The sequence below is a fragment of the Sander vitreus genome, chromosome 16 (genome assembly GCF_031162955.1).
Source record: "Sander vitreus isolate 19-12246 chromosome 16, sanVit1, whole genome shotgun sequence".
In the NCBI taxonomy this organism is placed as follows: domain Eukaryota; kingdom Metazoa; phylum Chordata; class Actinopteri; order Perciformes; family Percidae; genus Sander; species Sander vitreus.
The window spans coordinates 7178942-7193583 of NC_135870.1; the positions used below are offsets into that span (position 1 = coordinate 7178942).

Here is a 14642-nt window from a genome sequence, read left to right on the forward strand (position 1 = left end):
GCTGCATTTGACTTTGCATACAGGTTCCTCAATTTGGGTCTAGTGTGTGATTATAATCAAATTTTCCATCATAGGTCTTTAAAATCTTGTATCAAGTTCTTCCTGTAACCATTGCAGGAAGAGCCTGAGGCAATAGTCCTCCTCCACATAAAATATGTTTTAGCAGGATAAAGGTAGCTTTATTTAAAAATGTGTTTTTCCCCCTCATATTTCTTGAGATAGATGACAGTTACCATTCATGCAAACAACACAATTAGATAGCAATTTACTGTACTGTACTTAACTGTATCCAACAACAGATCTACATAATTTCACCATAGGTGTCATGCATGAAGCTAGAACATTTGTCAGTACAACTCTGGTCACCAAATGCGTCACACACAAGCACTTATGCATTAAATGTGTGCAGACGCAAATGTAATGGAGGCTGTGCCAATATGACAATACAGCATCACAAATGCATCTTATCACGCTGAAGTTCATTCTAGTTGTTTGGCTTGAAATAATAATAACTTTATATACTGTACATAGCACCTAGAAAAACGATTGGCTACTTGTAGGCTACTATTTGAACTCGTTATACCTATGTATGAATCTATGTTTGGCTACTATCATTTTAGTAGGCATGGCGGCCAAAAGCTGTACTAATAAATGTAATGCACACCTGCGTAAAAGAAGCCTGAATAGATGCGAAGTTGTGTTCACAGCTGGGTTGGAACATAATATTATATGATTTCATTTAGCATTATGGGTATTGTGTGTATTTCTGTAGTCCGGCGTATGTTTGTTTTCGCGTTTTCTGTTTTCAAAGAATTGAAACAGTAATGTTTCACCTAATTCGGAGCGTATCCTCCTCAATGTGCCGCTGCAACATGTTGAGTCTACACACGAGTGCATAAGTTGACGCGGATCACTTGAAGGCAGCACTTTACACAGAGACGGCCATTCTCACGGCCATGGCGACGGCCAGTCGTTTGCAATTTCCGCCATTGGTAGCGCTGTTTCGTCTACCCAAATGTCTACATGTCTACGGGAAGAAACCATAGGGGAGAGACGCAATACAGCCGAGTGGTGGAGGTGGAGTCTGTAGGTGGGGAGGGAGAAGAAAGGGGAGAGAAGGAAAACGGGGAAAGGCAGATACAACAGAAACGGGGGGAGGACGCTGGATGATTTACGCTTTAAAAGTTGCATTACAACATATTCCAGAGTTGCGGTGAAGAGGAATAAAACAAGATGATAACGCCCTACTTCCTAGAGAATTTCTGGGTAGGTGATGTTTTTATTCACGGTGTTTACACCGGTGCTATTCCTTATTATTCTCTTGCTGTGTTCCCTCCCTATCATGTTCATGTCAGCCCAGGAATCAAGTACTATTCACGTTGCAGAGGTATGAAGCTTGCCGCCGCTGAACAGGCGGTGTCCGGTGCCGCCAGACTAGGCTACTGGTCAGCAGCCCCCCGGCAATCGTTAATTTCCCTCGGCGATTATTATTTTGCCACCCCGGGGTTTGGGCCTCTGTAAACCTATCTAACATGAAATCTCAACGAATCCACCCTTGCTCCCGCTAATTGGCTCTCTTGGGCTTGCTTGGAATGTTTATGGTCAGTTCCATGAATGTCATTGGACGTTTCAGCTGTCAGTCATAGCCTGGTCGTTCGCGTCATTTTCTTCCGTAATAAAGTTTCGGTGAGAGGCCAGATGTTTAGTAAGTTAGAGCACAGCTTTAAAAACACGAAAGCACTCTCATATTGTATTGGACATTTAGCTTATATTTTTTGTATAGCCACAGCTGTAGTGCATGTATTACTATTACGCTGTGTACAGTGTTGTCTATGTACTTCCGAGAGGTCATTTCGTTTCCGATTTGACGTGGCCACGGTATGTTATTGCAGGTTGAGAAGTAAATGCCTGTTTCACTGATATTAATTTCGTCCGCCACCAATCTGTCTTTTTCTTTCTTTTATTGCTTCCCCCCCCAAAAAACACTAAAGCCATAAAGACCGTGTTATCAAAGGTGAAAACAACGCCAGCTTCATTAGGGCTGCTCTCTCTCTAAACTCTAAATGATAAGGTCATACATGTATTGCACTATTACCACTGCTGCAAGTATGGGTAATCATTTGGATTTTTAATCCTATATTGAGTCATCCGAACTTTATAAATGTTGTGGTCTCTTGCAACCACCCCAAGGGGTTATGGACAATAGCCATAGGTAAATGGGGTGACTGAATATGGGAGATATAGGCCTACGCTAATAAATGTGTTATTGCTTTGCTCTGTTAACTAGCTATGATCAGGTGCACTTACAGCTCTTGGAAATGCAGTGCTAACTTTACATTTCATGCTGTCAAAACATATATATTTTACATATAGTATAGATTTAGTGAATGAGATGTTCATATATGTCTATTTTGTAGGCTGTTGTAATTGTATCAAAGTACTGTCAAATAGCCACCATTCATAATGCATCCCTGTCTTCCCTAAGGTGGGAAACAGCTCTGTTTTTTTTAGCCTCAGTTGACCTCATTTCCAGGTGGTAAAAGCTGGAAAGAATATCCTGCTTACATAGCTGATAAAATGAACTTTCTTACTGAAAATTATATTAAGCAAACCAATTTAGAAAGTACAGTGCTGTCAACCTCCAAAGCATTTTTCTAAAGGAGACTTCATCATTAACTAAATGGAAAAGAGGAGAGCCTCGAGCCCTAGACACTCTTGATTCTTCAATCTGCCCTTTGTGCCCTGCACTGTGGGACACAAGCGAATCCAGTGATGGCAAAGATCAGCTGTGTGTTTAACATGCAGGACACACACACACACACACACACACACACACACACACACACACACACACACACACACACACACACTTGGCATTAGGGGATGCATCCATTTCCCTTTGACTTGACTGCAAATCATCACCACAAGCAGACACCCACACACACATCAGGCTTCACTTTTACACAGCATGCCGGAGTATAAACCTGTCCCCACTCTACGCTTTTTCACTCTGTACTCTATGAAGAGGCATTTTTGTTGATTTGTGGCATTGTATGCAATCTTGGCATGGATCTCCCCTTTGAATAAACTAGTTCTTTAGGAATTAGGAGCCAGACATGGTACTGCCATGTCGTCTCTGTCAAAGTTGCAGCACTTGATTGGTCACTGGCTGCAACGTTTCCGCTCACTAGATTTAGGTGCAAGTCTTAAATGTCCGTTTCCCTTTTTTTTTTTTCTCTGTGTGGAATGTGCATGAGTAAGCTAGTTCACTGTGGCTTGTTGATGAAAGTTTGAATGTGTGACTGTCCCCACATGTGCTTAAAATGTCTCAGGCAGTGGATTAGTAGGCTATGTCAAGTAAAAACGAGGCAGCAGGTAGTTGGCCTAATGCTCAAGTTTTTTGTCCTACATCTATGATGAGCTTATGTTTAATGTGGAGTCTGTTAGCCTCCAGCATGGCATGGGAAAATGAGATGGCAATGCGATAAGCAAACAGTGTTGATACAGCCAATAGCCCCGGCCGAGATGGCCTTCTTCTCCCGTGTGTGTGTGTGTGTGTGTGTGTGTGTGTGTGTGTGTGTGTGTGTGTGCGCGCGCGCGCGTGCACGCTCTAATAGGTTCTCACACTGTATTCAAGTTTCACAGTAACACCCCCACAAGTTATGGTCTGATGTGAACTTTGCAATAATACTGCAGTGACTGAAGTAAGAAGAGATGCACTATGGTGATACACTTTCTTTCAATTTGCACAAATGACCAAATTCCTCGCTCAGTCTTTGTCTTTAGAGGAAGACCCTGCTGAGTTTTGCAGTGGGATTGAGTTGCGAGGTTACAGTCCCTCTAGGGAGAAAAGGTTTTGGTTTTGGTCAACATTGACTTTTGTTTTAGCTTGAAACAGAAATCCTGCCCTATTGATTTTACTGCTTTGTGTCTCATGATCTCCTATTGTATGCTGGGTATTGTGGTGCTTAAATGGGTCAAAAGTATTGATAAACTAACCTGTTCTGGGATGTAGCCAGTAGCCAGACACTTGATGTCACATCCCTAACTGTAAGTAGTGGTGACGTTCTTCTACATTAACTTTATACCACCAACAAAGCTTGGCCTGTGTGTGCTTACCACATGCTTAATACGCTGTGTGTTAGTGTGCTGTGACAGCTCAGTGCACCACTCCCAGACTCTGATGTCATCCTGCTGTCTACCCGCTCTGTGCTCTGGGTCTGGGGTCTGCAGCTACACCAGGCTATCATTTACAGTCTGTCTGGAGAGAGGGAGTCTTGTTTAGCTATTCTTCAATTCCTCAGTGAAAATGTGCAGTCATACTTCTTTCCACTGCTTTTCCCTGAGCATACAGGAGTCATGTCAGCTGGGACACACCTGATTGTTTCCTGTTTACTAGCTGCTAGTAGAAATTATATGACCAAGACTTCCTAAAGCACACCTCGGCTACCTATGATACATTTTGCACCATTATGTGATTAATGCACATCCTATATACTCTACAGCAGTGACTTTAACGGCCATGACAAAGTATTTTTTGTTAGTTCTCTTTACAAGTTAAGGGAAATAGGTTGGTTTGTAAAGTAGTTCCACTTTGCGGCCTGCATAGCAATATATTTTATTTAACAGTGACGTAGCTCTTATTCTTTTAAGATGTACATGTATGTGTAATATTTTATTTTCTGCAAATCTTATTTACTGGATCCTATTCTGCGTAATGTCTTATACACATGTTGTGTAAAGCATGTAGGTTACCTGGCAATCAGTGTCGAAAAACTATCTCTGAATGGATGCAGAGAGAAATGGTCAATTGATTAGTCGACTGACAGAAAATAATTGGCAACCGTTTTAATAATTGTTTGGTCATTTTTTCTTTTCTTTTTTTTCTTTTCCAGCTTCTCAATTGAGAGGACATGCAGCTTTTCTTTGTAGTGAACTCAAGGATTTGGACTGTTGATGGACAAAACAAGCCATTTGAAGACTTCACCTTGGACTTTAAAGGTCCCATGGCATGAAAATTAATAACATTAATATGAGTTCCCCCCGCCTGCCTGTGGTCCCCCAGTGGCTAGAGATAGTGATAGGTATAAACCGAGCCCTGGGTATCCTGCTCTGCCTTTGAGAAAATGAAAGCTCAGATGGGCCGATCTGGAATCTCCCCTTTATGACGTCATAAGGGGAAAGGTTACCTCCCATTTCTCTGCTTTGCCCGCCCAGAGAATTTGGCCCGCCCATGAGAGAGAGACATCATGGCTTTCAAATGAGCAAAGTGGCAGTTGGTCAAGGCTACACCCCCACTCTCCACCTTGCCCCCCCCCTCTCCTTCTCAATAGCTACAGACACAGAAATGGCACATCCTAAGTAAAGCTCATTGTGGGACTGGCTCTAGTGGCTGTAATTCTGCATCAAGGCTGAATTTCAGGAAAGACACTTCAGATAAAGTATTAGGAGACCACTAAGGTCTATATAAGAGACTTCAGATACAGTATTAGGAGACCACTAAGGTCTATATAAGAGACTTCAGATACAGTATTAGGGAGACCACTAAGGTCTATATAAGAGACTTCAGATACAGTATTAGGGGACCACTACGGTCTATATAAGAGACTTCAGATACAGTATTAGGGGACCACTACGGTCTATATAAGAGACTTCAGATGCAGTATTAGGGGACCACTAAGGTCTATATAAGAGACTTCAGATGCAGTATTAGGGGACCACTAAGGTCTATATAAGAGACTTCAGATACAGTATTAGGGGACCACTAAGGCCTATATAAGAGACTTCAGATACAGTATTAGGGGACCACTAAGGTCTATATAAAAGCATCCAAAGAGCACCATGTCATGGGACCTTTAAGAAATTGTGATGGGAATTGTCAATATTTTAAATGATTAATTGACTATTTGGGGAAAAAAATTGGGCAAATTATGAAAATACTCGTTAGTTGCAGCCCTCGATGCAGACTACCTTGTGAATAAGACAATATATCAACATACTAAAATTAGTGGAATTTTTGAGAGACTTTCAAACTTAGTTTATCTTTTATTGTTCGGAGAAGAAGGCCGTATATTTATGGAAAGATAAGCAGAGCTCTCTCCGTGTCATGGGTTGCATTACTGCCTGTCAGGCAGTAAACACTTGATTCCCTACATACACAGGATGTTGAAATGCCTGGTATTATACTCTCACAGAAAGAGAGTGAATTCCTGGCCTCCTCTGCCCGGCAGATGTTACATGATAAACTGCAGCACTGTGGTTTTGTTTATCTGTCCTTTTAAGGTGGCTTTTCAGATTCAAGATGTTAGCCATGTAGCCTAACTGTTTCTTTCTGTGTTCGTTTTACTCTGTAATTATTACAATTATGTTATTGTTGTGTGTGAAAACACAATACAGTGTGTATTTTAAAAGCAGTCTGTGGTGTGTTTTCTGGCCATGGCTTCATGGTACACACACTTGAACTGGGCTATTTCATTATACCACTTCCTGTGTCTCATACTTAGGTCATTAAAATAACTTACTGGGCAAAATATATATATACACAAAGACAAGACAAAAGATTAACATGTTAAATAGGGCTGAAAGTTACGATTAGGTGTTTTTGCTTGAAAAATGACTTAAATGATTAATTGATTCTCAATAATTGCTGATAGAATTTTTTTGTCAATTGACTTATTGATTAATCTACTAATCATTGCAGCTCAAATGCCTAACTTCAAGTGTGGTGTAGTGTGTGTGTTAGAGTGCGGATCGGGCCGCATTTTTCTGTCTGAGCCCGGCCTGCGTCCTACAGAGCAGTAACCGAACCCGGCCCGAGCCCGACAGGCATTAAGATATTTATGTCCGAGCCTGACCCGAGCCCGACACAGTTAAAATCTTGTTTGTGTGGAAAGCCCGCTTTTATTAAGCAACTGTAGGAAGGCATTCGGAAATGTCAACAGATGAGCGCATCAGCGCATACGGGGCAACAAGCGCACGTTAACACAGGCGCGCACCTACATAATAAGCTTTTTTAAATGTAATATGTTCAATGCCTTATCGTACTGATGTGACCGAGCCCGACCCGAGCCCGACCCGAACATCATTTCTAAATATCTGTCCAAACCCGGCCCGGGCCGCCGAATACTTGGTTCGGGTATCCATCCTCTAGTGTTTGTTTGTTTTATTTGGATCCCCATTAGCTTCAGCATAAGCTAAAAGCTATTCTTCCTGGGGTACAGTACAGTTTACGACATCACATTACACATCATACGCACAAGACATTATTCAGATTACACAACATTTGAAAATACAAATCATATTTTACAATTAACGCAATTAATCACACACAAAAAAAGAAAAAATACAAATGAATAAATAATATAAAAGAAGTTGAAAAGATACACTACCCCGAATAGATTTAAAAAAATAAATAAAAAAAAGCTATAACAAAAAGCTGTGTGTGTGTTGTGTGTGGTCTAATTTTAGACACCAAGTTAAGATTACGTTTAGATTATACTCCAATACTCATACCAAAATGACTATCTAGACGTGTTAATATTGCCCATGAAAGTGAACAGGAATGATTAGAAATCAAAGGATTCAATTGTCTTCAGGAAAAAGATGGCAGAATTGAGAGTCAAAGCTTATTCACGAATGCTAAGTTTTTGTTTGCTTGATAACTTCAGTTAAGAGTTCCATTAACCCTTAGCAGCTCTCAGTCAGTGTACAAGGACCTGAGTCCTGATGTCCTAGCTTTTCTTTTCCTGGAAAAGAACCAACCAGTTTGAGTCTAAATACCACTGTATAACCTGAAGTCATAGTCAAGTCACGCTGTTCACTCTCTTCCTTTTTTCATGAACTCTCAGTCTGTTGGAAGCTGTCTCAGCTGCAAACTGTGCTTTTTTTTTTTTTTTTTCAAACAAACCTTGATTGACATGTTTGCTAACTCTCTCAGCATGTTCTCCTCCCTATTGGGTGGGGCTGGGAGTTAAAAACGTCTCCATCTAAATCCAAGCATAATGAGTACTTCTGAATGTCACATTCATGTGTTGTTAGAATATTAAACACCCAGTACAGGGCTTTCATCAATGAGTGTCCAGAGGAGGACATTGAGAAACTGTGTGGCACTCCAGTATCACTTCTCCCTGCCGCTGCTCATGATGTAATTGTACAGTCCTAAACTAGCTAAGGCGATGTCTTCTTTATATTCTTGCCTACTGCGCCATAGGATTATGTTTTGCAGAATTCCAGTATTGTAACCTGCTGAAAAGTCCAAAACGCCCAGAGCTGTTTCCTGTGTTTGTTTCTATTTTTTATTTTGTATTCATTGATATCCCATTCCACATGAGCACAGTTGGTGCACAGAATGGACTCACTTCCTGTTCTGCTCTGTTTGGAGCCGCGTGTTTTTGCTCACTTTTGTCACTTCCCAGTTTTGTTGACCGATTGGCCAATTGTCAATGTGTCTCACTTTGTGTTTCTTTCAGTTTAGGCCAGTGGTGGAATGTAACTAGGTACATTTGCTCAAGTCTTGTACAAATTTGAGGTACTTGTACTTTACTTGAGTCTTTTCTTTTCATGCCACTTTCTACTTCTACTCCACTACATTTCAGAGGGAAATATTGTACTTTGTATATATACTACTATATATACTACACAACTCCTACACATATATATATATATATATATATATATATATATATATATATATATATATATATATATATATATATATATATATATATATATATATGCCAGGCCTGTAATACAAAGCTGGATTGAAATACACACACATGCTCAGTACCTATACGTGCACTAATGGAGAGATGTCAGAGTGAGGGGGCTGCAGCTGTCGATGGACAGGCACCCCGAGCAGTTGGGGGTTCGGTGCCTTGCTCAAGAGCACCTTGGCAGTGCCCAGGAGGTGAACTGGCACCTCTCCAGCTACCAGTCCACCTACGGTTCCCAACCCAACTCCCTACAGACTGAGCTTCTGTCTAGTATAGGTGTTATGTAAGGTTCATTGTTATGGTCTGTGTCTTACCTTCCTGTCTTGACATCCATTGCGTGCAGTAGTTTGCATGTCATGCTGCAGGCAGGGTAACTGCTAAACTTGTACTTTTCTTATAGTTATCTTGTTCCAACAGGAAGCACTTATTTTCACAGTCTATGGTTAGAATGTAGGCCAGTGAGCTGTTGCCTAGAGAGGGATGCTTTCCATTTTAATGTCTATTTGCTCTGTCAATAAAGAGCTACCGCTGAGCTTCATTTGGACACAAACGTCCTGACCTTTCATCTCTGTCAATGTGGGAAAACAAGGGTTTGTTAAAGCTGATTTGACTTTGAATCGTGCCATAATGTCACTATGATAGTGGATTGCTCCAGGAACCAAGGAAGTGTCTGTGACAGTCTCGGGTTGAGGTGAAACAAAGTTGGCTCGCAGATTTAGACGAGAATGAGGATGAACTGCTGTGAACAGCGGTGTCATCATGTTGACTTCATGTTTGGGTAAAAGTATGAGTTTCCTTATTTGTCTTCATTGGGCTATAGCAAGTGCGTCCTCTACATGCTGATCAGCAGAATTTAATATATTTTACCATTTTCCTTGTCCCAAACCATTACAGTCATAACCATTAATTCAGTGGCTATTATTGTATTCTGTTGGTCAGTAGTTTAGCCATGTTGCTGTCTATCTGTGCCTCTCAGCCATGGTTTGGATGTTTCCTCCCTCATTGAAGAAACAACCTAATTGAGGGCGATGAGGAAGTAAAGTGATTCTTCTTCTCTTCTCAGAAGTGACAAGAAGGCGTTTGAGTTGAAGGTGTGTTAAGATTAAGTGGCCTAAGACTGTAGGCCCCTGCTTAAAATAGTGTTGCTCTGATGACCAACCTGCCTGACCTGTCAGCCGTACTGTTGTAGACAGACAGACACTGAGGTAGGGTTAGGCATGGGCCGGTTACCGGTTTCAAGGTATACCGCGGTTTGAAAAAGTCACGGTTTGAAAACCACAAAAAAAATGTATCAGCTGTTTTTTGTTTGTTTTGTAAACAGAAAGTGCAGTTTAGAAATCCCTCTCCCTGCCAATGAGCAGTGTGTTTAAAAATAAAATACATTGTGGACAATGGAAAAAAGTTTTTTACCCAGACATAAAAAAATAAAACATTTTAAAGCTGAAATATACATACCGCAATGATATTTTTCCTGAAGGTTATCATACCGTCAGAATCTTATACCGGCCCATGCCTAGGTAGGGTCGGGACCATAATTGATTTCCAAACCAATGTAGCTCTTATGTGGAATACAAACACAGCACCAAACCCTCTAAGTCTTATCTAATAGTAAAGTTCATTAATGCATTTTATGATGATGATGCTGCCTATAGTCTACATGGGCCAACTATCTAATCAGTCCTAGCATTTGAGATAAGAGTATTTTATTATACAGGAGACAGCCCGACCGATACTGGAGTTAAAAAAAAAAAAATCTGATAGCAATATATCAGACAATAGTAATAAAAAAAAAAAGAAGAAGTGCTTCAGTGCTTCTTCTGATGGATAGATATATAATGGTGTAACTCAATTTTCTGTAATTTCCTGTTACTCATGTCTGCCATAAGCTAATATTGACTGTCAGGCCTGGCTGAGTGATTGGTCTCACTCTAATACAGGAGGTAGCTTAGTGATAGATTAGATTTTTTTTGTGAGCAATTTTTTATTAATGTTTGAGCCGAAGAGATGTAGACATGCAATCAGCAATACAGCATTGAATAAAAGTAATAAAATACCATATGTCCCATATGTATAAGGACTGGTCAGTAAGTCAATTGTCTATACCCACGACGCTCCACTTCCGGGATTGCTACATTACCGCCAGAATTTCCACCGGATTTCACTCTTTTCAGCCATATTTTCGGTACCTTCCGTTTTCTTTGTGTTGGTATTTCAAACTCCGGTGGATTTCTGAGGACTATGGTTAACTGCTCCTCAGATCTCTGCAGGGTAAATCCAGACAGCTAGCTAAACTATCTGTCCAATCTGAGTGTCCAATCGTACACATGTTCCACCAAAACAAGTTCCTTCCCGAGGCTATTTTGCAGAGGCACCGTGGTTCTGAGTTCTGAGCTTAGCGCCGCCCATGACGATTGTGATTGGTTTAAAGAAAGGTCAATAAACCAGAGCACGTTTTTCTCCAATCCCGGAATGCTGTGTGGACTAGGCAGACCCTCCTCCGCAGCGCTGTGGAGGAAGGTCTGGCAAAGCGAGACTAGTATGATATACATAAATATATGACAGGCCCACCAAGAGCCCATATATAAAGTCACTATAATGGATGCAAATGTATAAAGCCCAGGCATACATTCTAGACATACGTAACATACACCTACACACAGCTCACTTAAAAGCTACGAGCAATTTTGAACTTTCAATTCATTGAGATTGGTTTACTTGCCGTAAACTGCAATTCAATTTATGTTTTATTCATTGTCATATTTATTTTTCTGTGTTCTGTTTACCATGTAAACCATCGTTGAGTATTTAAATACTGAATGAATCATTATTCATGGTATTATATCATTATTATTATTAGTAGTAGTAGTAGTAGTAGTAGTAGTAGTAGTAGTAGTAGTAGTAGTAGTAGTAGTGGTGGTGGTGGTGGTGGAGTGTCACTCACTCACACTCACTCTGTACTATAAGGGTATGGTCGTTCATGTTTATTAAACATTTCCTTTAATGTAAACCCAACATTTTTCAGTCATATTAATTATTCAGAGGTACCTGCATTTTTTAAAGCATCATGCAACTGGACACCAGTTACCAAGTCGCATGGTTACGGCAACACAGACAGACAGACAGACAGACTGTTATCTGGCTGTCTCTTACATAATTAGTTTGAGCTGCAGAATTTTTTTTAACATCCATTACTCTCAAACATGGCAAAGATGAGTAAGGTTGACCAGAGGCTGCTGCAAACGCAGCTGGATGCTATGCAGACAATGAGAATGCTGCTTGTACAAAAAGCCATCACGGTAATGTCACCCGAGGTATTGTTGTTTGTTAGACTTGGTGCGTGTTCCGGTGACTGATCTGTCTGCATTCCTTTTTTTTTTTTCTCTCTAAAATGCAGGGTGACAAAAACAATGGCTTTGATGTGCTCTACCATAACATGAAGCATGGCCAAATTTCCTCCAAGGAGTTGACAGACTTCATCAGAGAAAGGTAAGACACCATAGTCTGATACACATCAGTTAGTCTGAGGAGGTGGCCATTTCTGCATAGTTTACAGCCTGTTATCTAGCACACACAACACATTACTCATTAACCTGTTATAATGTATCTGGTTTTACCTGTTTTGTGGTGTTCTTGGTATTTAAAGGTACTTCCAAGTTTGCACTGGCAGTTCCGGTTCCTTGTACTGTGCCTGTATTGACACTGTACTTAGCTGAGACCGCTGATTGCCACAGATACATCATCTCGGAACATATGGGTCTGTTCTAACTACGGCTGCAACTAAAATGTTCAATTAATCGATTCATGTTTTAAGTCCAAAACACTGTGTCCTCACATTTGAAAACCTGAAACTACATAATGTGTTTTTTTGTCAATTTAACTAATCAGTTAATTGGCTAATTATCCAAGCTCTAGTTCCGACATGGAGATGAATCTCTCTAATGGAGATTCTTCATATTTATTAGGAAAACAAACAGTACATGTAGTCAATGAATGCAAAATTGTGACTAAATGTAGATGTAGATAAGTGTGAATGTTATGCAAACTTAACCTCTTTGTGAAAGAAGCTTAAATATTAGCCCACCTGTAACCTAGCATTATGTTACACACCTTCAGTGTCTGCAGCTTGATAATACCATAATAATAACTTATTTTCAAAATGTTCCCACCTCCATGAAGACGTGTCAGAGGTGTGTGTTTATAACCTGCCACATGATAGATGGTCTACTACTGGAATTCAGCAGTGGATTCCACTGCACTCAGACACTCCTAAGTATTTTACCTCTGGAAACAGGGTCTTTTCATAAAACTGGGCTTTCCATGCAGTATAATAGCGCTTTTTAAAATGTATTTGTGCACTTGGTGTAGGATATGATATGCTCGATTAACTGTGTTTTAGTGGGCGCTGCTTGGAATGTCTTATTAATAATGAATGATGATATTTCAAAGGTTATTTTACGTTGACATTATGGCACGATTCAAAGTAAAATCAGCTTCTTTAGCACACCTACTGTTGTTACTATAGTGACAGGGTGCTCCTAAGGAAAACCATGTACTTTTTGAAGGACTTCTGTTGCTGAATGATTCTTATGATTGCCAGTGCACCACTTGTAAAGCTTACCGTCACTGTTTAAACCATTCAGACTACATTTTGTTTTGACAATAAATTGTCTTTAAGCTGTACCCTTTGTTTAAATATTAACACTCTTTGTAGTCTGCAAATGTTATTGATACTATACAAATGAATTAATACATTATTCACGAAGGACACAGAAGTTCAGATAGAGATTAATTTATTGTGTTGTACCATAATGGCTTATATTTCTCAGGAGCAGGGTACAAAATGAGCTCCATTCACCAGCCAAACGCTTGTAAAATATGCAAGTGGCTAGTAGATTTGCGTCACTCATCAGCCAAAAATCAGTGGTTATCTTTTGAGTGGCTGGTGAAATTTGAACATTCACTAGCCATTTGGCTGGTGGACAAGAATGTACAATTGTATATATTTTAAATATTGCTCGTGTAGTATTCTATTATTATTTAATGTATATTTTTTCCTATTATTTAATATATACTCTGTATGTGTGCTGTGTGTCTGATATTTTGCTGCTGCAACACCGTTATTTCCCATTTTTTTGGGATCAATAAAAAATCTATCTATCTACATTTTGAACTGCTGAGGAGTATAGTAACTCTAATCACACCTTGCAAGTTTCCAGGCTGGCTCGGATTTTTCAGTTCACCGACTGATGTATCATGTTTATTTATTTTTTAGTACAGAAAAACTGCACTTTGGCTCCCTCTGGTGGAGAAAGAAGCTATGTGCACTGTGTTCATAGGTTCCTACAGAATTCTGTCAAGCAGGGCCTCTTCTTCCAAATGCGTTTTTAGGCTAAAATGATATTAGCAATCACCAAATGGCACACACATCCATAAAATCTCTTTGTGATTTGTCACAGTTATCTGCAATGAGAGATGGAAAAATACCAGCACTCTGCGGTCTCATTTTCAGTTGTTCTTTTATTCTAGGTGGACGTGACTGAATGAATGACCTACTCCAGTTGAAAAACTCAAAGTTCACATACTAGCACACATACTTTCTGGATACTTCAGACAGTGTGTCCCAAATACATCGTGCCAACTTTATACAGTATGTACTGTACTACACACTAATTGTCAAAGTATACTGTTGTAGCAGTCAGATCAGTCAAACCACAACTTTGGAATCTCACTGCCAATTTAAGTTTGCTAGTTTTTCGTAAGATTTAATACTTATTTTTTTGTATTCCAAGATCTTTCTAGAGCTGTCTCACCACCAGTGACAATTTATTGAAATTCCTCCAGCTGTAAGCAGCTACTCTATTTTCTTTGTGCATTGCATTGTGGGAGACAACCGCCCACGTAAGGAGCAGCCGCATTTCACTGTTTTTAACT

At 40.0% G+C, this 14642-nt stretch overlaps 1 protein-coding gene across 6 annotated transcripts in view; it reads left to right on the forward strand.

The window, feature by feature from the left end:
* The first annotated feature begins 930 nt into the window (after positions 1-930).
* Positions 931-14642, forward strand: part of fcho2 (FCH and mu domain containing endocytic adaptor 2) — a 48403-nt gene continuing 34691 nt past the window's right edge. For 2 of the 6 annotated variants that reach the window (XM_078272209.1, XM_078272210.1), the window contains exons 1-2: positions 931-1266; positions 12106-12197. In XM_078272209.1, coding sequence (XP_078128335.1) covers positions 1234-1266; positions 12106-12197 — 125 coding nt within the window. In that variant the 5' untranslated portion in view covers positions 931-1233. The remainder of the gene's footprint in view (positions 1267-12105; positions 12198-14642) is intronic. The other 4 variants (XM_078272211.1, XM_078272213.1, XM_078272214.1 and 1 more) reach the window with 3 other exon arrangements.